This window comes from Schistocerca nitens, chromosome 5 (assembly GCF_023898315.1).
Source record: "Schistocerca nitens isolate TAMUIC-IGC-003100 chromosome 5, iqSchNite1.1, whole genome shotgun sequence".
Lineage (NCBI taxonomy): Eukaryota > Metazoa > Arthropoda > Insecta > Orthoptera > Acrididae > Schistocerca > Schistocerca nitens.
The window spans coordinates 29,086,497-29,113,271 of record NC_064618.1 but is presented as its reverse complement, the minus strand read 5'-3'; the positions used below and the strand labels follow the sequence as shown (position 1 = coordinate 29,113,271).

General features: G+C 41.5%; 1 protein-coding gene across 3 annotated transcripts in view; it reads right to left on the bottom strand.

Annotated features, from left to right (window-relative positions):
- Positions 1 to 26,775, bottom strand: part of LOC126259921 (peroxisomal acyl-coenzyme A oxidase 3-like) — a 249,955-nt gene that overhangs the window by 98,744 nt on the left and 124,436 nt on the right. For all 3 annotated transcript variants that reach the window (XM_049957011.1, XM_049957010.1, XM_049957012.1), the window contains exon 5: positions 23,521 to 23,668. In XM_049957011.1, coding sequence (XP_049812968.1) covers positions 23,521 to 23,668 — 148 coding nt within the window. The remainder of the gene's footprint in view (positions 1 to 23,520; positions 23,669 to 26,775) is intronic.

The following is a 26,775-nucleotide window of genomic DNA, read 5'->3' as shown; positions in this document are numbered from 1 at the left end:
AAAAGGTTTCCAATGTGATTACAGCCACATGACAGGAGTTAACAGACTTTGAATGTGGAGTGGCAGTTGGAGCTAGATGCACGGGATATTCTATTTTGGAAATCATTAGGGAATTCAATATTCAGAGCTCATGGATTCGAGTGCATTTCAGGCATTACCTCTCACCGTGGATAATGACAGCCTTTACTTAACAACTGAGAGAAGTGGCATTTGAGTTGAGTTGTCAGTGGTAACAGACAAGCAACATTGCACGAAATAAACACAGAAATCAATGTAGGATGTACGACAAACATATACATTAGGACAGTGTATCAAAATTTGGGCTATAGCAGCTGATGACTGACACAAGTGCCTTTTGCTAACAGTGTGACATCACCTGCAATGCCTCTCCTGCACTTGTGACCGTATCGGTTGGAACCTAGACGAGTGGAAAACTTTTGACCGGTCAGGTGAATCCTGATTTTGGTCGGTAAGAGCTGACGGTAAGGTTCGAGAGTGGTGTAGACCCCAAAAAGCTGTAGACCCGTGTCGGCAACGAGGCACTGTCCGAGCTGGTGGTGGCTCCGTAATGTCGTGTGCTGTGTTTGCACGGAATGGACAGGGCTCTCTGATCCAACTGAACCAATCATTGACTGAAAATGCTTGTGTCTGACCACTTGGAAAACCTTTGCTACCATTCACGGACAACGTCATGTCATCAGACTAAAAATATTTGCAATTAGTTTGAAGAATATTGTGAACAGTTTGAGTGATGATATGGCCACCCAGATCACATGCCATGAATGTCATCAAATATTTATGGTACATAATTTAGAGGTCAGTTTGTGAACAAAATCCTTCACTGGCAATGCTACTGCAATTATGGATGGCTATGGAGGCAGCAAGAGTCAATATTTCTGCAGAGGGCTTCCAAGGATTTGCAGAGTCAATGTGAGTCTATCCTCACCTCTGTGTAAATTGTGAGATAGAATTGCTGGCCAGTACATGCTTTGAAGATGTGAACTGTGTAGTACTGCTGATAGATCCATTGCTAGCCATTCTACATATTTCAAATCGTTAAAATAAGAACTGGCTGCAATTCCATCTCAATTTCTCAACAAAGCTTCCTTCAAGCTTAGGTTATTAGTGTTTAACGTCCCGTCGACAACGAGGTCATTAGAGACGGAGCGCAAGCTCTGTTTAGGGAAGGACGGGGAAGGAAATCGGCCGTGCCCTTTCAAAGGAACCATCCCGGCATTTGCCTGAAACGATTTAGGGAAATCACGGAAAACCTAAATCGGGATGGCCGGAGACGGGATTGAACCGTCGTCCTCCCGAATGCGAGTCCAGTGTGCTAACCACTGCGCCACCTCGCTCGGTAAAGCTTCCTTCGACACAACTACACTTACGTGCCTAGGCAAATGTGATTACGTGGCTTTACAGTAGCCAGGAAAGAGGGAATATCAGGGTTTAATATCCCACGGACACCGATTCAGTAGAGACAGTGCACAAGCTTGGACTGAGGAAAAGATGGGGAAGGAAGTTGGCTGTGTCCTTTTCAAAGGGACCATTGTGGCATTTGCTTTAAGTGATTTAGGGAAACCTAAATTTGGGCAGGCATCCAAACCACAGTCCTCATTGCAAGTCCAGTATACTGACTACTGTATATTCTTCCCCTCATAGGTCCCTATAGGTCTTGGCATATATATTGGGTGGTTATAATTAAACTTTCCCTATTTAACATGTTATAATGTGGAAACTAATTACCATATGAGTACCAAACTTCATAGCATTACTGTCAAGGACATGGGGAAGAGGAATAACACAGACTCAATTCATCTGAAACACTTTCGGTGTGCTACCACAGTACATCACACCAGTACATACCAGTACCACTACTGCTACATAAGATGCTCTATATGGCGCCAACCGCATGACCGCCACGGTCACATGTTTGAATCTGCCTCGGGCGTGGATGTGTGTGATGTCCTTAGGTTTGTTAGGTTTAAGCAGTTCTAAGTTCTAGGAGACTGATGACCTCAGATGTTAAGTCCCATAGTGCTCAGAGCCATCTGAACCATTTGAACTGTATATGCCATCCAGCAGTGTGCTCAAGAGTCTGAAAGTGCAGGATGCACAACTAAGCATGTCCTTAGGTCTGTTGGCTACCTCTCTTGATGTGCTGTGTTTCAGATCACCATATGTGTGAATGTTCCTCTGGTGAAGTTTTTTCACCTCAGTGTAAATTATGAGATAGAATTGCTGGCCAGTACTTACAAAGGGCATTCAAAAAGTTTTGCACAGACGTCTCTAATTTTTTATTTTTTGCAGGAGGAGAATGAAATTTTTTGTGAACATGCTTAAGTTGGTATATAAAAGTATTTTCTTTTATTTACAGGTGAGCCATAATGGACTGTGAAGTAGATGTCAGGTTGTGACAACGATTGGTGATGGAGTTCCTCTTCAAGGCCGGCGATGACTGCCACATCAATTCACAGGAAGTTGCTCCCTGCACAGTGGATCACAGCAGTATCCAGCAGTGGTTGCAGAGGTTTAAAGAAGGTGGTTTCTCTCTACTGGACAATCCATGATGTGGTAGACCATCAACGGCAGTGAGTGATGTGAATAAGGAGACCATTGATCAAAGCATCCAAAATGACAGATGTGTGACAACACTACAACTTGCTGACATGACTTGTTTGTCATCGGGTACTGTGGTATCGTTGATACAGTCACTAGGGTACAGAAAAATATGTGCACATTGGGTGACCAGATTAATGATAAGAGAAATGAAAATGATGAGGAAGAATGTGTGCAAGGGTGAAGAATGGAAACAGTGTTTTGATGGTGTCATTACCCAGGATGAAAGACGGTTGTTTTTGTCCAAACCTGAGAGCAAAATCCAATCCACAGAGTGGCGTCGTCCGGGTTCCCCTTGGAAGAAGAAACTGAGACTTTCACAAACAGTAGGCCAAAAGGTTATGATGGGCTCCTTCTTCTGGGATCAGTATGGTGTCATTTTCATTGACTTTTTGGAACCTGGCTCCACAGTTCACCAGGACCATTACTGTTTGTCACTGGACAATCTGTGACATGCCATCAAGACCCACAGACCACAACTTCAGGGTCAACTCATCAGACAATACCTTGACAATGCCAAACCCCATATAGCCCTTATGAAGCAGGATAAAATCAGGAAAATGGGTTGGAAAATTGTTCCTCATCCTCCCTACAGTCTGGACTTGGCTCCATCTGATTTTTACCTCTTTGGTCATCTGAAGGCCCACCTGTGTGGTAAAACATTTGATAGTGAGAAAGACCTTATTTCCTGCATCAAGCGATGGTGTAAAAGTCAATCCCCAGAATTTTACCAAAGTTCATTTACATCATAGAAAGAACGTTGGGCCAGATGCATCACAGCTGATGGAGGCTCAATGTATAGCTAAATGTTCCAAGTATTTTCACAAAAAATTTCATTCTCCTCCTGCAAAAAATAAAAAAAATTAGCGACAACTGAGCAAAAATTTTTGAATGCACTTTGTACCGTGAGGATGTGAACTGTGTGGTATTGCTGACAGACTTATTGTTGGCAGTTCTACACTTTTCACATCCTTAAAATAATTACTGGCTGCAATTTCATCTCATTTTCTTAGTGAAGCTTCCTTCAACATAACTATACTTATATGCCTAGGCAAATTTGATTAAATGGCTTCACAGTAGACCCCACAACCAGAAATTGCAGTGAGTGAGATCAGGTGATTGTGCCGGCAAAGCATTTGGAAACAACCAGCAGAAAATTTGATTGTTTCCAAATGCGTTTCAGAGAAGCAGGCGAACTTCACAAGTGATATGTGGTGTGGCTCTATCTTGCATGAAAATTGTTGAGTTCTCTCCTGTAGAGCGGGTATGACATGCTGACGAAGCTTATAGCAGTAACACTGGCCAGTCACACTGCACGTCTCTGGCCTTTGAGTGCCAACCTGTTCAAAAAAGAATGGGCCAATGATGAACATAGCCATGAAGTCACAGCATACTGTGACACATTTGCCGTACAGAGAAACTTCATCCACAGTGAAGGGAGATGAAGATCCCCATACTCAGCAGTTTTGCGTGTTCATCTCACCCATCAGAGAAAAATGAGCTTCATCTGTCCATAGGATGGATGAGGGCCAACACTCATCAACTTCAATCTTTGTGAAAAAGTGGAGAGCTAAGTCAATATGTTGTGTGTCCTGTTTTCAAGTTGCTGTAGGACATGGATCTTGTACAGATACCATTTGAGAATCGTTCAAAGCATCTTTCATACAGTGGACCACGAATGTTCAATTGTCGTGACATAGCACGTACACTGTCTGATGATCTGGAATTGTGTGCAGCATTGTCTGCCATAGCAACAGTGATTTCATTGACCACCCGTGGTGCATCCAGCTGTCAGCCACTTCTTGGAGTGACACCCAGTTCTCCAGTTGATACGAACTTCTTCAACATGCTCTGCACAGCAGGTGGAGAAAGAGGATTCTTCTGTAATATTTTCAGCTGGCGATACTCTCGAAGTGCAGTTGCAGCATTACTGATGTTTTGAAACAGAGCTACTCCTTTTGCCCAAGCTCATGTTGACATGTCAACAAGTGCACTGCAACTGGTAAGGTATGTGACACTATGAAAGCAATGCCTGGTGGCTGTGATGCGTGGAAATCGTGCACCCATACTCTGGACATTAATGCTACTGAGTACAGTACTCATACGGCAATTAGTTTCTGTGTTATAATGTATTAAATAGGGAAAGTTTAATTATAGCCACCTGATTTGTAGCTGAATCTTTCCAAGGTGTTTGAAACTTTCTTCAGTTTCACCTTCATCCCTCTAAAATATCCCAGGCCACTCAGTTTCTCATTGAACAGGATGCAAAGAAACTTTTCAAGAGTTATTATTCTTTTAAGGACAAAACAAGAACAAAGAATGCACTGAGCTGCAGTGTATTGCACTTCTCCTGTGCGTTTATGCACTACATTGGTCATGGAGTGGTTTCTCTGGAGGTGGAGCTTTAGCACCATTTCAGTCAAAGACTCTGAGTAGATCGAGTTGGAACAGGGACTGTGAAATCTCAAGGAGTTGGCCTTCGTGATTCCATGATAGAGTTAGTTTACTGAATGTGCCATATATAAGGTTGAGCCATACATCTCACAGTAGCCACTTTTTAATATACTAAAAATCATGATAATCTGTTTTGACTTTGGCATATAGTCACTATGGTCTCATAAAATATCAAACAGAATGTTATAGTAATCTTTTTAACCTGCAAGCTGCAGGTATCAAATCCATTTCTTCAAATGAGACTATATGTTTTTTTTTTCCAAAACAGCAGTTATGGATGAGTTCTGCAACTTTTTATACATCCTTCATGAGGTAGAGGATTCTCACCTGATTCTTCATTGCTAAAAGTCATTGTAGACCTAAAAAACATACACAAACTAACAACACTATGGCATCAAAACCTATACATACAAAAGGCTATGTCCTAACTGACTGACGCATCATTGACCAGTCCAAACCACTCAGGGCAGAAACTTTAAATTTGGAGAGGGTGTTGATCTTGTATTGTGTGCATTGTTAAAGAAGGGACTTTTTGAAATTCCAGCCTAAGGGATTGTAGTGAGGCATGAAAAGTTGTTTGAATATCTGTTCCTATTAATGATGGAATGTACCAATATTGCCACAGAAGAAGCTGAGTAGCACCGTGGTGTAGTGTTTATGATAAAAAACTGTTGTATTCAGGGATGTGAGTTCAAAATTCCATCAAGATGAACAACAAGATGTGGGTGCAGGATGACGTAAGTCACCGTCACCGCAAGCTAGCCGCTGGAGAGGACACTCCCCAACACGCTGATCAAGATCTCCATCGCTGTTTAGAAGCTCCAGCCAATCACCTAGCTACTGCAACATGGAAAACTAAAGGGTGCAACCTTCCTGGAGGAGAGGCCGCCAAAGAGAAAAATTCTCCGCCGTCGATCACTACCAAAATGATAGGAAACTACATCAATATCCTCATGGATGGCTGACCAGCCCAAGCTCTCGTGGACTCTAGAGCATCATATTCAGTCATTTCAGAGAAGTACCATCGCCAGTTGCAGAAAACCGTATTCGTTGAAAACAAAACATCTCTGCTGAAGGTGGCTAATGGAAAATATGTAAAATGTACAGGAAGATGTGTCATTCATGTGGATATAACATGATATAATTCATCATCTGAGAAGAGTGTAGTCATGACATCATTTTTGGATGGGACTATTTGAAAGCTTCTCAGGTATTTATAGATTGTGGTCGCTCGAAGATGATGCTAGACAAGATGAGATACTGTGGACAGGAAGATGTACATCTGAGTGTGTAGTGATGTGTGCTGGATGAAGTGATCATTCATGCAGTCAGCACTAGAAAGGTAACTGTCATGTGTCATGCCGTGCATCAACCCATGGATCTTGTAGTGGAATGTAGGAGAAGCATACCACTAAAGAATAACTTGGTCATCCCATCCTCTGTCATCTTGTTTAAGAATGGATTCAGTGAATCACGGATAGTTAACTGTCGCCGAGAACTGCAGATCCTTCCAAGATGCATGTGCATAGCAAATGCTGAGCCATTAATTGAAGAACAGCTGAGTGCCATAGAAACCTCCCATGCAGATCTAGCTCGACTATCACCATATCTCAATAAGGAACAACAGAAGAAGCTACATGCATTTCTTCAAGAGTTCTCTGAATGCTTCAATGCATAGGTGAAGAGCAAATTAGACAAATCAATGGTGAGGCACCGGATTAGAACTGGAGACCGTCAACCAATAAGCCAGAGAGCATATTGTATGTCAGCAACGGAATGATGAATTATTCGCTATGAGGTAGAGAAAATGCTGAAGAATGACACCATTCAGCCTTCGCAGAGCCCATGGTCATCACCAGTGGTTCTTGTCAGGAAGAAGGATGGCAGTTGGCGCTTTTGTGTTGATTACAGGAAGCTTAATAAGATAACTAAAAAGGACATTTACCCTCTTCCACGAATTGACGATACACTAGATTGTCTGAAGGGGGCTAAGTTTTTCTCAACCATGGACATGTACTCAGGATACTGGCAAATCGAAGTAGATGAGGCTGATCGTGAGAAAACTGCATTCATCACTCCTGAGGACCTATCTGAGTTTAAGGTAATGCACCAGCAACTTTTGAACGGATGATGGATAATCTTCTAAGGCACCTGAAGTGGACGATGTGTCTTTGTTATTTAGATGACACTATAGGATGATGGATAATCTTCTAAGGCACCTGAAGTGGACGATGTGTCTTTGTTATTTAGATGACACTATAGTGTTCTCAGAGACATTTGATGAACATATAAAAAGACTGAGGGCCATTCTCATGTGTCTCCAACAAAGTGTACTGAAACTTAATCCAAGAAATCAAAATACTTGTATACCTTGTATCAAAAAAAATGTGTGCAGCCAGAAATGGTGAGATCTATAATGGAACTTCCTATTCCTAAAAGTATTAGAGATGCGAGAAGCTTCCTTGGATTATGTTCTTATTACCATTGTTTTATCAAAGACTTTTGTATCAAAGCCAGGCCACTCCAAGAGTTGTTAAAAGCTGATGCTAAATTTATCTGGGGTGGTGCTCAACAAGATTCAATGTGCTGGGAAAAGCTCTACACACAGATGCCAGTGGGTATGGGATCAATGAACTTCTGGTGCAAATTTCAGATGGATAAGAGAAGGTTATAGCCTATGCTTCTAGGACACTTACAAAAGCTGAGAGAAACTACTCAGCTACAGAAAGAGAATGTCTTGCTGTGATCGGGGCCATGTTCAAATTTTGACAGAATCTCTATGGAAGGCCATTCACAGTTGTTACAGACCATCATTCACTTTGTTGGCTGACAGATCTTAAGGATCCAACAGGACAACTCGCCAGGTGGGCACTACATCTTCAAGAGTATGACATTACCATAGTGAACATAAGTGGAAGAAAACACCAAGATGCCGATTGTCTCTCAAGAAACCCCGTGCAAGACCATCAAGACTTTGATGAATATAGTGACTGCCTTGCTGCACTCCAGGATCTCTCTGCCGAGCAGAAGAAGGACACCAAGATATCTCAAATTATGCTTGCCTTAAATTGGTCAGAGGATGTGAAAGGACAATTTAAGGTAGTTAATGGATTACTTTGCAAGAAAAACTTTGATCCATTTGGAAAGAGGTGGCTACCAGTGATTCCTAAACACATGCGCTTAGATGTTCTACAGAAATTCCATGACACACCTGAGACCAGTCATTTAGGATTTATTAACACAAACGATAGAATCTGCAGGTAATTTTTCTGGACAGGTTTATTTAGGAGTGTCCGTCACTATGTTTTGCACTGTCAAGGGTACCAGAGGAGAAAGGCAGTCCCTCAGAAACCACCTGTCTGACTCATACCAATTGCACTAGCTGAAATGCCTTTCCGGCGTGTTGGGATTGACCTCCTTGGACGATTTCCAACGTCTGCTACTGGCAATAGATGGATTATTATTTGCACTGACTATCTGACATGCTATGCCATTACAAAAGCTGTGAAAACAGCCGAAGCACCCGAGGTAGCCAAATTCATAGTGGAAAAAATTGTATTAAAATATGGTGGCCCAAGATCACGAATTAGGGATCAAGGGAAAGTTTTTCAATCGAATCTTGTGACAGGGATAAACCGTCAGTGCAACATTACTCATCACATGATGACTGCCTAGCATCCGCAAACTAACGGGCTTACTGAACACCTTAATAAGACCTTGGCCAATATGCTATCAATGTTGAGCAGAGCAACTAGGATGAGGTGCTACCTTTCATGACATTTGCCTACAACACCGCCAAACAAACACCACAGGATTTATGCCATTTTTCCTGGTGCATGGGTGTGAGGCAACTATGACAATGGACACTGTGTTTCCTTTACATCCTGATGACGTGGATGATGACTACATTGACCAGGTGTTAACCAGAGCTGAGGAAGCTTAGCAGTTAGCTTGACTCCACATGCTGCAGGCTCAAGAAAACGATCGCCTAAGGTGTGACTCAAGCCACCACCCTGTTGTCTACCAGCCTGGTGACCTCGTCTGGATCTTCACTCCTGTTTGGAATGTTGGTCTTTCTGAGAAGCTCCTCAGGCGCTACTTTGGACCTTATAAGGTTGTAAGACAGTTGTCTGATGTTACTTATGAAGTTGAAGATTTCAACTTCAACACAAGGCGACGAAAGTTCAGAGATGCGGTCCACGTCCTTTGAATGAAGCCCTACAAGGATCCTGAAACCCAGGCTAAATTCGAAGCTCCAGCACCAGACAAGTGGAAAGGTGATGAAGAGTGTAGTGGCAAAAGAAGTTCTAAGAAGATCACCACCAGGGTGAGTATCAGTCATCAGGAGTCAGAATATGCAGGACCAATGACTCGTTCCCAGACTAGGAGGTCGTAACATTGAGATTCTGTTCTCTTAAGGAGGGGCAATGTCACACAAGTGGCTGAGTAGCACTGTGGTGTAGTGGTTATGATACTAAACTGTTGTATGGAGGGTCATGAGTTCAAAACTCACCTGGACTGTACAATTTTAATTTCTATATTCAGTTTGAGTACATTCTAGAAGTATCCAAAAATGTCAAGAAGCATTATACTGGAATGTTCTGTAGCTGTATATATACTGTATGTGTTCAGGCCAGAGGCAGTTTGCTCCATGCTCTTGTATGTACAAAGGCTGAATAAACCTTCGTTAAGTAAAGTTAGTGTTCGTCATTCATCTAATTACACCTTCTTCTACTGACTGGTACCCCATGTGGTCAGAACACTCAAGCCTCTTGGCTTCTCAGAATACAGAGTCACAGTCAACCTAATGAAGGCACATTTTGGTAAGGATAGGGTTAAACTCCTTGGACACAAATATCACTTCGAAGCATACTTCCAGACCCTAAGAAGCTCAATGCTATCAGACACTGCCCTGTACTTCAAATAAGAAACAGTTGGAGTATCTTGGATGAGTACCTTTCTTCATGAAATTTATACCACAACAGCTTTTAAATAATGATGGTCTATTGAGTCTTCTATGGAAGAACCATCTCTGGTTATGGACCAAACAAAGTCAAACTGATTTTGACAACTTTAAAGAAGCTCTTTTTAATGTCAACATTTTGTATAATCTTGACATGACCCAGGATTTTTGTCTGGTTACAGACACAGGCTCCCAAGGGATGGGTGCTTGTTTATTCCATATCACTGATATGATTGGAGAGCTTACCCCAACATAATTAGTTTTGCTAGTAGGGCCCTATCTGAAGCTGAACAAGCATATTCCATGACCAAATTGGAAACTCTTATGATAATATGGACATTCAAAAAGTTTGAATATTAGCTGTGGGGAAAGCATACCAAGATGTAATGTGAGCATCAGTCAGTGTCCTTACCTTTCACATAATCAAAATGTAATTGCTGATGACTTGTCGAGGCATCCACATGGTCCAGATGAATTCTTGGAATTCGTGGAGAACAATTCAGAAATCAGGGTTTTGTTTGTGAAAGGTAAAATACAACAGCCATACTGCATTAGGACATCTAAAAGCATGGAGCATGTCTATCAGAAGGATTCCAGAGGCAAAAGATAAGGCTAAAACTGCTGCAGAACAATGATGATAGTTTGAAAAAACAATTAATGATTTACCCAGGTGTATTGTTTCAGCAGCATCATCCAGAGCAGAGTCAGTGGTGTGTTTGTTTACCAGAGGAGCAAGTTAGCAACTTTATATTACACACTCACAACGTTCAGGGGCACTATGGTGTCTCCAAATGCCTTTGTAAGATAAGCAATTATTGTTACTATCCAAATTTAAGACGGAAAGTTCTGCAGGTAAATGCAGAAATGTGGGGTATGTCAGAAGGCTAAAAATACTATTAAGTCAAAACTAATTGAACTACACACAATATTGCCTTAAAGACCCTTGGAGATAGTTTTCTTGAATGTGGCTGGACCATATTCACAAGGGAAAAGAGGTGTAAAATATGTTGTTGCTCTATACAGTGTTTTCTTTCCAATTATATAAATTTGAATGCTGTGTGGTCAATGACTGCAAGCACCATCATCAGAAGAATTACAATGAATTATTTACCCAGAGCAGAAAAGCTGGATACACTAATGATAGACAACATGTTGTACTTTACAGGCAACTGTTGGAAAGAGTTCATGAGAACTCACGTTGTCAAATATACAGGGTGATTTTATCCACCGTGTACAAACTCTAGGGATTGATTGATGAGAGGATATGGAACAAAAAAGGTCTAATGAACTTATGTCTGGAAAAGCATGGTTTCCATGCTAGAGACCATTTATTCAATCATACTTTGTTACAGAGACCGCAGTCTAATATGTGCTGTACCATGCAGTCACGGTTACAGTATGCAGGGTTTCCTCCTAGAGGATGGTACTGTTCCTCATATGTCATGCCCTAGCACCCTCTCCTGCCATAGTAATTAATTACTTGGTGTACAATTTACTTCTCTTGCTGACTCACCTTGTAATGGATGTGATACAGTGTTGTACACAATGGTACTGTATTCAAATCGAGAGCTTGCTCACAAGGTGTTTACCAATGGAAAGGCAAATGGCAATGGGCGGTGAGCAGCAAGGTTGTATCAGGAGATCTATTCCATCCAACAGCAACCACAGCATTCAATGTTTGCAACAGTGTTTAGCCATTTGTATGAGACAGGGTCATTTCAGGATGCAGGAAATCATGAAGGATGTATCCGAAGTGTTCAGACACCAGAATTGGAGGAAAATGTGATTAACACTGTGAAAGGTGACTGCTGTGTCAATACCAGGCAGTTGGTCTGCCAGTAAATGGTAAGCCAGACGACTGTGTAGAACATTCTCATGACAATAGTAACTACCTCTATCACTTACACTGTGTGCAGGGCTTACTAGTGACAGACTTTCAACATCGGCAACAATTTTCTCACTGGTTTCTTCACCAGGCAACCATGATTCCAGGATTTGTGTCATCCATCCTATTCTCAGATGAGACCATCTTTTATGCAGAGTGGTATAAATGGCTCTGAGCACTATGGGACTTAACTTCTGTGGTCATCAGTCCCCTAGAACTTAGAACTACTTAAACCTAACTAACCTAAGGACATCACACACATCCATGTCCGAGGCAGGATTCGAACCTTTGACCGTAGCAGTCGCGCGGTTCCGGGCTGAGCGCCTTAACCACGAGACCACCACGGCCGGCGCAGAGTGGTATCTTCAAGTTTCATAACAGTTATCTGTAGGATAGTAGGCAGCCAACATGTGTGGGCCAGGAAAATTGGTGACCATATTTCTGAACCAGGCTTCCTTCCACATTGCATAACAGTCTGGAACTATTGGCATTTCTTGAACATTAATGACGAGACACATCTCAATCATGTCTTCCCTGGTCGATGGATCTGATGATGGGGTCCAGTTGCATGTCTGCTTGTTCACCGGACCTTAACCTGTGTGATTTCTGGTTGTGGGACCATCTCAAAAGTATTGTGTATACAGAACCCATTCCAGATGTGGAGACACTGGAGCTGCCTTTGACACTGTTCGGATGCAGCCTGCCTGATGTGAACATGTAGAACAGAACAAACTTGCATGCTGCATGGTACAGCGCATATTAGACTGCAGCCTCCGTAACAATGTATGATGGAATAAATGGTCTCTAGCATGGAAACCATACTTTTCCAGTCATAATTTCATTAGACTGTTTTTGTTCTATACCCTCTCATTGATCAATCTCTAGAATTTGTACATGGTGGAAAAAATCACCCTACATTTTTGTCTCCATGTTTCACCAGAAGCAAGTTAAATAGGAAGGATATTTATGGAATTTAACAAGCAATGGAAAATCCAGGATGTAATGTAGCAATATTATGAAAAGGAAAGTTGCTACCCACCATATAGCAGAGATGCTGATTCACAGGTAGGCACAACGAAAAGACTGTCACAAATTAGCTTTCGGACAGTATGACCTCCATCAAAAATAGATCTCAAACATGCACACACACACACACACACACACACACACACACACACACACATGACTGTAGTTGGTGCCAACTGAAACCACATTGGCGTGTGTTTGAGTTGTGTTTGCATGACTCTGTGTGTGTGTGTGTGTGTGAGAGAGAGAGAGAGAGAGAGAGAGAGAGAGAGAGAGAGAGAGAGTGAGTGAGAGAGAGAGATCTATTTTTGATGAAAGCTGTACTAGTTGACAGCTAATTTGTGATTGTCTTTTTATTGTGCCTATCTGTGACTCACCATCTCTGCTATATGGTGAGTAGCAAGTAAGGAATTTAACATATTCATCTGGATTTACACCCCTCACAAACACAGAAGGTGGACTGAACACGTTATCCCATTCCAACAAGTTGTTAACAATCTTCCACATAGCTCAACCTGTTTTACATCTTTGGAATTATTGTTTGACAAAAGACAAGTAGATGATTGGGAAAAACCTCTACCCAAGATCCCTAGGAAGAAAATACCACACAAGGAGAAAATATGTTGGGCAACAGTTAGCACTGAAGAAAAGGCAGAATACAGAAAACAATTGTATGATAAGATATAATGAAGCACTGTAAAGTACCGTGTAGGACAACAAGTACACCTCAGGACTCATCCAAAATTGACAAAGTGTCATAAGTTGAATCGCAATTGGCAACTGCTGTACACAGGGCCATTTGATATATCCAAAATCCCTCACCCAGGAGCTTATAAGTTTGTGTACTTAAACAGTGGATGGGAAAAAGGGCTCTACCCACATAAAGATTGTGCACTATACAGAATTTGCCACTGATCAGCCACAGCTTAGAGCAATGTATAAAAGCATACACAAGAGATCACATACTATCCACTGGAATATATTTATTATGAGTGATGTTTGGAATTGGGGAAAGATTTCATTTTGCCAATTTCATGTGTGTTGCCTTATTAGGTTGTAAGTTCTAGTTATGTAAGATTTTCATTGTATGTTTACAAGCCAAAGGAGCTCAGAAAACACTACTTCTGCCAAGCACAAGAAATTATTCAATTTGACACTGTACTGTTTAAACACACATGCGACTGAGACACAGCACATGGAAGTGGCAAAGTACAGTGAGGACAGAACTGCACATGTAGTAGCTAGATTTAAAGTTGACAACATCCACACATGCTCAGAGCATGTTGATGTTATACTGTAGGCATCGTAGAGTGAGCGATTGTTCAAAATTCCACCCCTAAGGGTATGAAGTAGGGTATGAAAAGTTTTTTGAAAATATGTCACTATTAAGGCAATTTTGAAGCTGGAAATATGAAAATTGGTATCTGGTTTCTCAGGCAGAAGTAAAATAAATATGTGATTCAGTACTGCTGGAAATTTAACCACCAGTGGGGTATAATAGTGCGTGAATTACCCTTTTTTTGACAAATCATTATCAAACAACTTCCGCAATAAATGATGAAAAGTTTTAAGAAAATATTTTTTATTATACTAAAACATTTTTAAAGGTACACGTATGAAAATTGGTATTTCACTTCATGGTTGAAAATAAATAAATGTGTTATGGGATGAAAGTTTCTATGGAAATATTGCGACAGGAAATAAAAAGACAGGATTAACAGAAACCTTCAATTCCAAATAACATAATTGTTTTTGGTCAAAAGTATAGTTGGAATAGACCATGCTTCTATGGCCTTATTTAGCATGAATAGTTTATAAAATAGTACAATCTCTGAGCAACAAAAAACTTGCATTAAAAAGATCACTCTGTGCACACCATACAGTCTAAGCAAGTTAAGCAGTGGGCGCTGAGCTTGTATATTATGAGCAGCACAAATTCCATGTACTTGGCATATATGCCAGTAACTCCATTCTACATCAACTTTCGACTTTGATTCCCATACACTTCAAAAGGCAGTAAACAATGAATGATCTCTCATCTTGGTGAAGCATTCTATTGTTGAGATAAGCATGAAACTCTACATGGTACCTATTCATCCCACCATAAGAACATCAGAAAAAACAAAATTTTAAATTCATTTTGATACACAATTTCTCAACACAATGCTTACACATATCTTCAAACATCTTTGTGTAGGTGCATGCTTTAATTTTTGTACTTCAAGACTTATTTATTTTTTGGCCTCTCATCAATATAATAATCTCTGTGGCATCTTTTTAAATGGCTGTGGAGATTACATGTCATTCTACTTGTAGCATAGGACTGTTCCAGAAGTTACATATAGCTTGCTTTTCTTCCTCCATGCCTTCAACAATCTCTGTTTTGAAACATCTAAAACATTTTATGATTACAAATTGTCATTGGAGGTAAAATGCTGCATAACTGACTTTTTTGATTGTCTGAGTTTGTCTGGTGTACTTTACTCAGCACAAGTGCTCTTACAGTGAGAATGATGAATTTTCATTTCTTTACTGTGCAAACAGAGCTGATATAGTATCGTGTTAACCCAACAGGTTAAGAAAGGAAATGTAAATAAAATTTAGCTGCAAAAGAATGAAATGCAATATAAATAGGAACTCAGAAACTATGTGAAGTTGTTCATAGTAACACTATAGTCAATGGGAAGGTTGCAATGCAGGATGACCTGCAGAGGATCAGTGATATGTCACTGGAAGGCAGCTGACAACCAGTTTCAAAGACAAAATGTCCACTTCCAAATGTCACTTTTAAATGTGCAACAATTTCTTTCTTGGAGAAGAAATCACTGTGTCAAAGCCTGTTCAATTTCATCAAGAAATGCTAAACAATATGGAAAGATAAATAACATACAAAAAACGAGATGCTGTGGCTGTGCTTCTGCATTTATGTGTAAAACTGAAACAGAGTCAGTTAGGCAATATTTTTTCTTCAATGGCAAAATGTAATAACATTCACAGAGAAATCATTTCTGCTAGCATAAGCCACAAATATATATAAGTTCAATGCCCCCGCTTATCAATATGACATGGAATGTATATTGGGAAACACAGGGACTACGGGCATTCACAGTTGTTCACCAAATGACCATCTCATCCCACATGTGTCAACACTGTAGGGTGTGCTCTAGTCAGAGGCTCTGAAGCTATGAGAATGTGTATGGATATTTTGTTGAGCTGCAGACACATACATTGAAGAGACCATTACATATAAGATTTTGGCCAAAGCCTTCTTTACAAAAGAAAAACACACACACACATTCACAGAAGCAAGCACATCCCACACATACGACTGCTAGCTCTGGCCACTCCAGCTAGAATGCAACTGATATGCATTGAACTGGAGCAACAATACAGAGGGGGTTAGGAAGGAGGAGGGTACAGGTGGGGGAAGAGGAATCAACTCAGCCTGGCAGAATGTGCAGTGGCAGGAAAAGTATCTGGAGGTTCTGGGGGGGGGGGGGGGGGTCATGACAGAAAGGCTGTTACATATAAGCTTCTAGCCAAAGCCTTCTTCAGAAAAGGGGGCAGAAAGGAGACGGGCAAACACTGGTGGGTGGGCCAATGAGAGCGAGGGTATGTGAATTATGAAGAGGTGATAGGACAGAGGAAACAGTTCAATGGAGCTTGTGGGGACATTAGGTTACCATAGGTTAAGTCTGGGGTGATTGCGGAAGTGGAGAATGTGTTGTGGGGATAACTCCCATCTGCACAGTTCAGAAAAGCTGGAGGTGGAGGGGGAAGTCCAACCTTCTTATATCAACCTGGTTATGTGCCATCTAGGAAAATCTTCCTAGCCTCCTGAAACCCCAAATCCCTGGTCTAGTTAAGGTTCACTGATTGGATCTTCACGATCTGGACTCAGGGCCAGGACACCTCATCCTCATTCCTTCACAACTTGAATACCTTCTTTCTCATGCACATCTCAATCCAGCATGTCACCTTCCTGGAGATTGATCTCATCCTCTCTGACAGCACAATCCACACTTCTGTCCAAATTAAACCCACCAACCTGCATTTTGACAGCTGCCATCCATTCCACGCCAAAAACCCCTCCTGTACAGCCTCGGCACCTGGGGATGATGTATCTGCAAGGAGAGGAGCTCTCTTCATCAGAATGCTGAATGTCTCACAAAGGCCTTCACAGACAGACACTTTCCCCCAGACCTAGCCTGCAAACAGATTTCCTGTGCCATATCCCCACACACTCCCAATAATTGTTTCATCATCCACATGAACCAGCTACAAAGGACCACTCCCCTCATCACGCAGTACACACCAAGCTGGAACAACTGAACCACATCCTTCCTCAGACCTTTGATTATCTATCATCATGCCCTGCAGATAGGAACATTCAACCCAAAATCTTTCCAACCTACCCTAAAGTGGTACTTTGTCAGCCACCCAACCTCCACAACATTCTTGTCCATCCTTCTGCCATGTCAAATCCCAACCCCATAGGGATCATATCCCTGTGGAAGACACAGGTGCGAGACCTGTCCAGTCCAGCCTCCCAGCACTTCCTATTCCAGTCCTATCACAGGCTTATCCTCCCCAATCAGAGGCCAGGCCACCTATGAGAATAGCTATGTGGTATACCAGTGGTAATCATTGCTCAGCTCTTTATATTGATATGACTACCAACCAACTATCCACCAGGATGAATGTCCATTGCCAAATTGTGGCCAGGAACAAAGTGGATCACTCTGTGGCCCAAAATGGAGCTGAACACATCATGCTTTGTTTCAGTGGCTGTTACACAACCCCGTCCTCCCTGCCGCCGTTGGATAAGCAGCTGCCAGCAGCAAGTCGTATACTCTTAGCTCACTTATTTGTTACACAGTTTAATTCTTAATTTCTTTGCGTGTTTTTGGTACTCGCATTGTTTAATTCATAAATTTCGGGAGTATTATAGTATTTGAGAGTTGTAGCATCGCGTTTTAGTACCTGAATAGTATAAATTCGCGTAGTCGTCTGTCTTCTGTTTTTGTTTTGAAGGCCAGTGTCGGTTGGTCACAGCCAGTGTGCTTCCTACCACCGTTGGATAAGCAGCTGCCAGCAGCAAGTCGTATACTCTTAGCTCACTTATTTGTTACATAGTTTAATTCTTAATTTCTTTGCGTGTTTTTGGTACTTGCATTGTTTAATTCATAAATTTCAGGCGTATTATAGTATTTGAGAGTTGTAGCATCGCGTTTTAGTACCTGAATAGTGTAAAATCGCGTAGTCTCCTTCCGCCGCTGAGCAGTGTGTCAGCAGTGCGCAAGTAGCAGCATTACTGCATTTACTAGGCAGTCTTGTATTTTAATAACTGTTTAAATTTTGTGTCGAATTGTTTGTGCTCTCTGTAGATTAGTTCAGACGTTCTTTGCACAACAGTTTTTAGCATGGATAGGGACTGCAACTGCTGTGTTCGGATGCAGGCTGAGTTGGCATCCCTTCGCTCCCAGCTTCAGGCAGTGTCGGCTTCGGTCACACAGCTTGAGGCTGTTGCCAATGGGCATCACTGTGGGGGTCCGGATGGGGGTTTGTCGGGGACGGCCAGCTCGTCCCATGAATCCCCCGATCGGACTACGACTGTGGCTGCCCGGGATACTGCCCACATTGAGGCTGATCCCTCACCTGTGGTAGAGTGGGAGGTCGTCTCGAGGTGTGGGAGGGGGCGAAAGACATTCTGGAGGGCCGAACGGAAGGCCTCTCCAGTTTTTCTGACAAACCGGTTTCAGGCTCTGTCTCAGGCTGATACTGATCTTCGGCCGGACATGGCTGCTTGTCCTGTTCCAGAGGTTGCCTTTCAGTCTGCAAGATCCGGGCGGTCACAGAGGGTGGGCTTACTGGTAGTTGGGAGCTCCAACATCAGGCATGTAATGGTGTCTCTTTGGGATATAGCAGCAAGAGAGGGGAAGAAAACCAATGTGCATTCCGTGTACATACTGGGGGGAGTCATTCCAGATGTGGAAAGGGTCCTTCCGGATGCCATGGAGGGTACAGGGTGCACCCATCTGCAGGTGGTCGCTCATGTCGGCACCAATGATGTGTGTCGCTATGGATTTGAGGAAATCCTCTCTGGCTTCCGGCGGCTATCTGATTTGGTGAAGACTGCCAGTCTTGCTAGTGGGATGAAAGCAGAGCTCACCATCTGCAGCATCTGAATGCGGACCTTGGTACAGAGCCAAGTGGAGGGTCTGAATCAGAGGCTGAGACGGTTCTGCGACCATGTGGGCTGCAGATTCCTCGACTTGCGCCATAGGGTGGTGGGGTTTCGGGTTCCGCTGGATAGGTCAGGAGTCCACTACACGCAGCAAGCAGCTACACGGGTAGCAGGGGTTGTGTGGCGTGGACTGGGCGTTTTTTAGGTTAGATGGCCTTGGGCAAGTACAGAAAGGGCAACAGCCTCAAAGTGTGCGGGGCAAAGTCAGGACATACGGGGACCAAGCAGCAATCGGTATTGTAATTGTAAACTGTCGAAGTTGCATTGGTAATTTACCGGAACTTCAAGCACTTATAGAAAGCACCGAAGCTGAAATCGTTATAGGTACAGAAAGCTGGCTGAAGCCAGAGATAAATTCTGCCGAAATTTTTACAAAGGCACAGACGGTGTTTAGAAAGGATAGATTGCATGCAACCGGTGGTGGCGTGTTTGTCGCTGTTAGTAGTAGTTTATCCTGTAGTGAAGTAGAAGTGGATAGTTCCTGTGAATTATTATGGGTGGAGGTTACACTCAACAACCGAGCTAGGTTAATAATTGGCTCCTTTTACCGACCTCCCGACTCAGCAGCATTAGTGGCAGAACAAGTGAGAGAAAATTTGGAATACATTTCACATAAATTTTTTCAGCATGTTATAGTCTTAGGTGGAGATTTCAATTTAACAGATATAGACTGGGACACTCAGATGTTTAGGATGGGTGGTAGGGGCAGAGCATCGAGTGAAATTATACTGAGTGCACTATCCGAAAATTACCTCGAGCAATTAAACAGAGAACCGACTCGTGGAGATAACATCTTGGACCTACTGATAACAAACAGACCCAAACGTTTCGACTCTGTAAGTGCAGAACACGGAATCAGTGATCATAAGGCCGTTGCAGCATCCCTGAATATGGAAGTTAATAGGAATATAAAAGAAGGGAGGAAGGGTTATCTGTTTAGCAAGAGTAATAGAAGGCAGATTTCAGACTACCTAACAGATCGAAACGAAAATTTCTGTCCGACACTCACAATGTCGAGTGTTCATGGAAAAAGTTCAAGGCAATCATAACATGCGTTTTAGACAGGTATGTGCCGAGTAAAACTGTGAGGGATGGGAAAAACCCACCGTGGTTCAACAACAAAATTAGGAAACTACTGCGAAAGCAAAGAGAGCTTCACTGCAAGTTTAAATGCAGCCAAAACCTCTCAGACAAACAGAAGCTAAACGATGTCAAAGTTAGCATAAGGAGGGCTATGCATGAAGCGTTCAGTGAATTTGAAAGTAAAATTCTATGTACCAACTTGACAGAAAATCCTAGGAAGTTCTGGTCTTACGTTAAATCAGTAAGTGGCACGAAACAGCACATGCAGACACTCCGGGATGATGATGGCATTGAAACAGAGGATGACACATGTAAAGCTGAAATACTAAACACCTTTTTCCAAAGCTGTTTCACAGAGGAAGACCACACGGCAGTTCCTTCTCTAAATCCTCGCACAAACGAAAAAATGGCTGACATCGAAATAAGTGTCCAAGGAGTAGAAAAGCAACTGGAATCACTCAACAGAGGAAAGTCCACTGGACCTGACAGGACCAATTCGATTCTACACAGAGTACATGAAAGAACTTGCCCCCCTTCTAACAGCCATGTACCGCAAGTCTCTAGAGGAATGGAAGGTTCCAAATGATTGGAAAAGAGCACAGGTAGTCCCAGTCTTCAAGAAGGGTCGTTGAGCAGATGCGCAAAACTATAGACCTATATCTCTGACATCGATCTGTTGTAGAATTTTAGAACATGTTTTTTGCTCGAGTATCATGTCGTTTTTGGAAACCCAGAATCTACTCTGTAGGAATCAACATGGATTCCGGAAACAGCGATCGTGTGAGACCCAACTCGCTTCATTTGTTCATGAGACCCAAAAAATTAGATACAGGCTCCGAGGTAGATGCTATTTTCCTTGACTTCCGGAAGGCATTTGATACAGTTCCGCACTGCCACCTGATAAACAAAGTAAGAGCCTACGGAATATCAGACCAGCTGTGCGGCTGGATTGAAGAGTTTTTAGCAAACAGAACACAGCCTGTTGTTATCAATGGAGAGACGTCTACAGACATTAAAGTAACCTCTGGCATGCCACAGGGGAGTGTTACAGGACCATTGCTTTTCACAATATGTATAAATGACCTAGTAGATAGTGTCGGAAGTTCCATGCAGCTTTTCGCGGATGATACTGTAGTATACAGAGAAGATGCAGCATTAGAAAATTTTTGTGAAATGCAGGAAGATCTGCAGCGGATAGGCACTTGGTGCAGGGAGTGGCAACTGACCCTTAACATAGACAAATGTAATGTATTGCGAATACATAGAAAGAAGGATCCCTTATTGTACGATTATATGATAGCGGAACAAACACTGGTAGCAGTTACTTCTGTAAAATATCTGGGAGTATGCGTGCGGAACGATTTGAAGTGGAATGATCATATAAAATTAATTGTTGGTAAGGCGGGTACCAGATTGAGATTCATTGGGAGAGTACTTAGAAAATGTAGTCCATCAACAAAGGAGGTGGCTTACAAAACACTCGTTCGACCTATACTTGAGTATTGCTCATCAGTGTGGGATCCGTACCAGATTGGGTTGACAGAGGAGATAGAGAAGATCCAAAGAAGAGTGGCGCGTTTTGTCACTGGGTTATTTGGTAACCGTGATAGCATTACGGAGATGTTTAGCAAACTCAAGTGGCAGACTCTGCAAGAGAGGTGCTCTGCATCGTGGTGTAGCTTGTTCACCAGGTTTCGAGAGTGTGCGTTTCTGGATGAGGTATTGAATATATTGCTTCCCCCTACTTATACCTCCCGAGGAGATCACGAATGTAAAATTAGAGAGATTCGAGCGCGCACGGAGCCTTTCAGACAGTCGTTCTTCCCGCAAACCATACGCGACTGGAACAGAAAAGGGAGGTAATGACAGTGGCATGTAAAGTGCCCTCCGCCACACACCGTTGGGTGACTTGCGGAGTATAAATGTAGATGTAGATGTAGAACCCAGGCCATCTGAATCCTCCTCTCCACTATCAGCTTTTATGCACTGTGCAGATGGGAATTATTTTTATAACACATTCTCTGTTTCTGAAATCATCCCAGCCTCAATCTAAGGCAACCTATTGTCCCCACACCCTCCACCCAACTCATACCTTTCCCTGCCCCACTCTGGATTCTGGCTCCTTTCGATGCCAGTTCCAGTCTGGCTGGAGCATCTAGAGATAGTGATCATGTATGTGTGAGGTGTGTCTGATTATGTGAAAGTATGTGTTTTTCTTTTCTGAAGGAGGCTTTGACCAAAAGCTTATATGTAACAGTCTTTCTGCCGTGCCTGTCTGAAACTCAACATTTCATCTTTATGGTGAGTAGCAAGCTATCCTTTTCATAACATTGTTGACAATCCCTTTGTTTTTATGCATACTTCCTTAAGTTACAAGTGGAATTGGAATTGCCTCTCTTCATGACTGTAGAATGTGTCCTAAAAGCCGAATTCCAATAAAGCATTTAAGGAGGGTTAATCTGACATTTAAGACATGTGGTGTAATGTTTATGGTCAGTAGTAGATGCTACATCTCCAGCCTCAGAAAATGTTGAGTTCATTCCTCTCATAAAAAAAAAGGAACAGTCATACATCCTGTTGAAGACAGTTCTAGATGGTGAAGAAAATCTGCATTTTGGTTTGCTGTGGAAGTAAAACAACTTAAACAGTTCATCATTGTCTCAGCCATGTCTTAAAATTATGTTACAGGGCACCACTGGATAATGTTAGGTCGGTGTATAATTTCATGTCTCTGCCAGACATCATCTTTTCAGATCAACACTCATTCACTCATTTGCTCATTTCTACTCCTATCTCCACCTAGTGCATACTTTCTTCTCCCTCTTCTCATACCTCCCTAAGTATCTCTTTCTGTTTGCCTGTCTTTCTATGTAGCTTCTTGTGAACTTATTATATTTTTGTAGTTACTGACTTATATATCTGTATCTTTGTGTGTTTCAGATCAATTCTACCAATAGTCTTTTTTGTATGTTTCATTTCTTTACACAATGCCCAATGCTGATGATAAATTTTGATATTGATCTACTGCCTTCATTGAGGACATTAGTAAGTTTTCTGAAACAAATTTCATTTATTACGTGTTTTCTCTCTCTCTCTTCTTTCTTCATTCATTAAGTACTTTATGCTTCAGTTGACCATGACACAAACATTGATTTAGTTGTGTAAGTACAATACACATAACGTCTGTAAAAAAAAAAAAAAAAAAATTAAAAAAAAAATGGTGCTATAAAGATAAAAACTTACCTAGGCCTCCCACCCAACATTTCGCTGCTTCAAAGTCCAGTGAATGAAGCTCAAATTCTTTAGTTCGTGGATCATATGTAGCTGTCAGTCTCATTCCTTTTGCATTTGTGCCGTGCGAAATTTCAGTGAGAGCAAAACAACCTCCAGCCTTGTGAACACAAAAGCAATGGAACATAGTTACATTGTAATAGCTAATAATATTTCAGTACAAAAGAGTGCCCAGTCTTTTAGGTGCATGGGCACAGTTACAATCTACTCATATGAAAATGCCTTTGTAAGGCAAATCAGAAAAAAAAACCTATTGTTATAAGTTCCTCATCAAAGAACTGGTGTCCATTACAAAGAAGGGAGAAAATGAAACTGATTACATATTAAGATATTAAACAAGTAGCAAAATTAATATGTGTGTTATTTCATTACCATTTAATGTTTGCTTATTATTTTCTTTAGTGATACGTTAATGTTTCTTATCTAAAAACTGCGTGCTAAAGAAATCTAATATATCATGGAAATGATCACAGAAAGTTATTCAGAATCAACACACTCATCAATGAAGGTGGGAGGACCTCGGTCTCATCATAAGATGAAAATGCAAGCTGTCCAGTATTTGTACTTTTGTTCGATATCTTAAACCATGTTATTGCTTCGACATCTGTGAATAGAAATATTATATTTTACTATGTTTAAAACTACTTGATTGGATTTTATTATTCAATAAAATATGAAGCAGAAAGTTGAGTTCGAATGTCAACAGTGCCATTATTAGCCACCACAAGTTGGAGATGTACACTGTTGGTTGCATGTTTTTGCTGCATTGGCTGGGATGATCTAAAGGTGCAGTGCTCACCTTAGGCACACTAGTATAGAAGGTGCCTTCAATTCAGCTAAATAAAAAATCTGTGCATTTCACTCATTTTTTTTACATGTATAACCCAATTACCTTTTCTTCATTTCAAGACACTGTTCATTCCATTCAACTGCTCTTCCAAGTCCTTTGCTGTCTCTGACAGAATGACAATGTTATCGACAAACCTCAAGGTATTTATTTCTTCTCTGTGGATTTTAATTCCTACTCCAAATGTTTCTTTTGTGTCCTTTACTACTTGCTCAATATACAGATTGAATAACATTGGGGATAGGCTACAATCCTGTCTCACTACCTTCTCAACCACTGCTTCCCTTTCATGCCCCTCGGTCCTTATAACTGCCATTTGGTTTCTGTACAAATTGTAAATAGCCTTTCACTTCCTATATTTTACCCCTGCCACCTTCAGAGTTTGAAAGAAAGTATTTCGGTCAACATTGTCAAAAGCTTTTGCTAAGACTACAAATGCTAGAAATGTAGGTTTGCCTTTCCTTAATCTAGCTTCTAAGATAAGTTGTAGGGTGGGTATTGCCTCGTGTGTTCCAACATTTCTATGGAATCCAAACTGACCTTCCCTGAGGTCAGCTTTTACCAGTTTTTCCGCCCGCATCTCGTGGTCATTCTCGCTTCCCACGCCCGGGGTCCCGGGTTTGATTCCTGGCGGGGTCAGGGATTTTCTCTGCCTCGTGATGGCTGGGTGTTGTGTGCTGTCCTTAGGTTAGTTAGGTTTAAGTAGTTCTAAGTTCTAGGGGACTGATGACCATAGATGTTAAGTCCCATAGTGCTCAGAGCCATTTGAACCATTTTGAACCAGTTTTTCCATTCATCTGTAAAGAATTTGTGTCAGTATTTCACAGCTGTGAATTATTAAACTGATAGTTCGGTAATTTTCACACCTATCAACACCTGCTTTCATTGGGATTGGAATTATTATATTCTTCTTGAAGTCTGAGGGTATTTCACCTGTCTCATACATCTTGCTCACCAGAAGGTAGATTTTTGTCAAGGCTGGCTCTCCCGAGGTTATCAGGAGTTCCAATGGAATGTTGTCTACTCCCGGGGCCTTGTTTCGACTTAGGTCTTTCAGTGCTCTGTCAAATTCTTCACACAGTATCATATCCCCCACTTCATCTTCATCTACATCCTCTTCAGGACTGGTTTTCCATCTGAGCTCTTGATATTCATACATGTGGTTCTCTTCTCTCCAAAAGCCTCTTTAATTTTCCTGTAGCAGGGGGATGTAAGATGAACATCAACAAGAGTAAATTGAGGATAATGGAATGCAGTCAAATTAAACCATGTGACGATAAGGGAATTATATTAGGAAATGAGACACTTAAAGTACTGGATGAGTTTTGTGATTTGGGGGGTCGAAGTAGAGAGGATATAAAATGTAGACTGGCTATTGCAAGGAAACTGTTTCTGAAGAAGAGAAATTTTGTTAACATCAAGTATAGATTTAAGTGTCAGAAAGTCTTTTCTGGAGGTATTTGTGTGGAGTGTAGCCATGTGTGGAAGAGAAACATTGATGACAAATAGTGTAAACAAGAAGAGAATAGAAGCTTTTGAAATCTGGTGCTACAGAAGAATGCTGAAGATTAGATGGGTAGATCACGTAACTAATGAGGAGGCACTGAAAAGTATTGGGGAGAAGAGGAACGTGTGGTACAACTTGTCTAGAAGAAAGGCTTGGTTGATAGGACACATTCTGAGGCATCAAGGGATCACCAATTTAGTACCGGAGACACTTAAAGTAGTAGATGAGTTTAGTGATTTGGGGGGGAAAATAACGTATGATGGTCAAATTAGAGAGGATATAAAATGTAGACTGGCTATGGCAAGGGATGCGTGGAGGGTAAAACTCATAGAGGGAGGCAAAGAGATGAATATGCTAAGCAGGTTCAGAAGGATGTAGGTTGCAGTAGTTTCTCACAGATGAAGAAGCTTGCATGGAGAGCTGCATCAAACCAGTCTCTTGACTGAATACCACAACAACAACAACCCAATTACAGATTTTTTGTTGTTGTTGAGACCTTGTGCACCGTATAGCTTCAATTCAATATTCTAATATTTCATGTTTGTATCATTTTCTCATAACCTTTCATTGATTGTGTCACATCTTGTATGTAACAGATATATTATGTATCTTTTAAAACTTGCAAATTCCTGTGTAAAATTCATATTGTTTTGTGCTTTTTTAGGAACTTTTAGTATCCCATGATTTTCATGTTTTATTTATATATATAATTAAATATGTCTGCTTGTGTCTGTATATGTGTGGAAGGATATGTGTGTGTGTGCGAGTGTATACACGTCCTTTTTTCCCCCTAAGGTAAGTCTTTCCGCTCCCGGGATTGGAATGACTCCTTACCCTCTCCCTTAAAATGCAC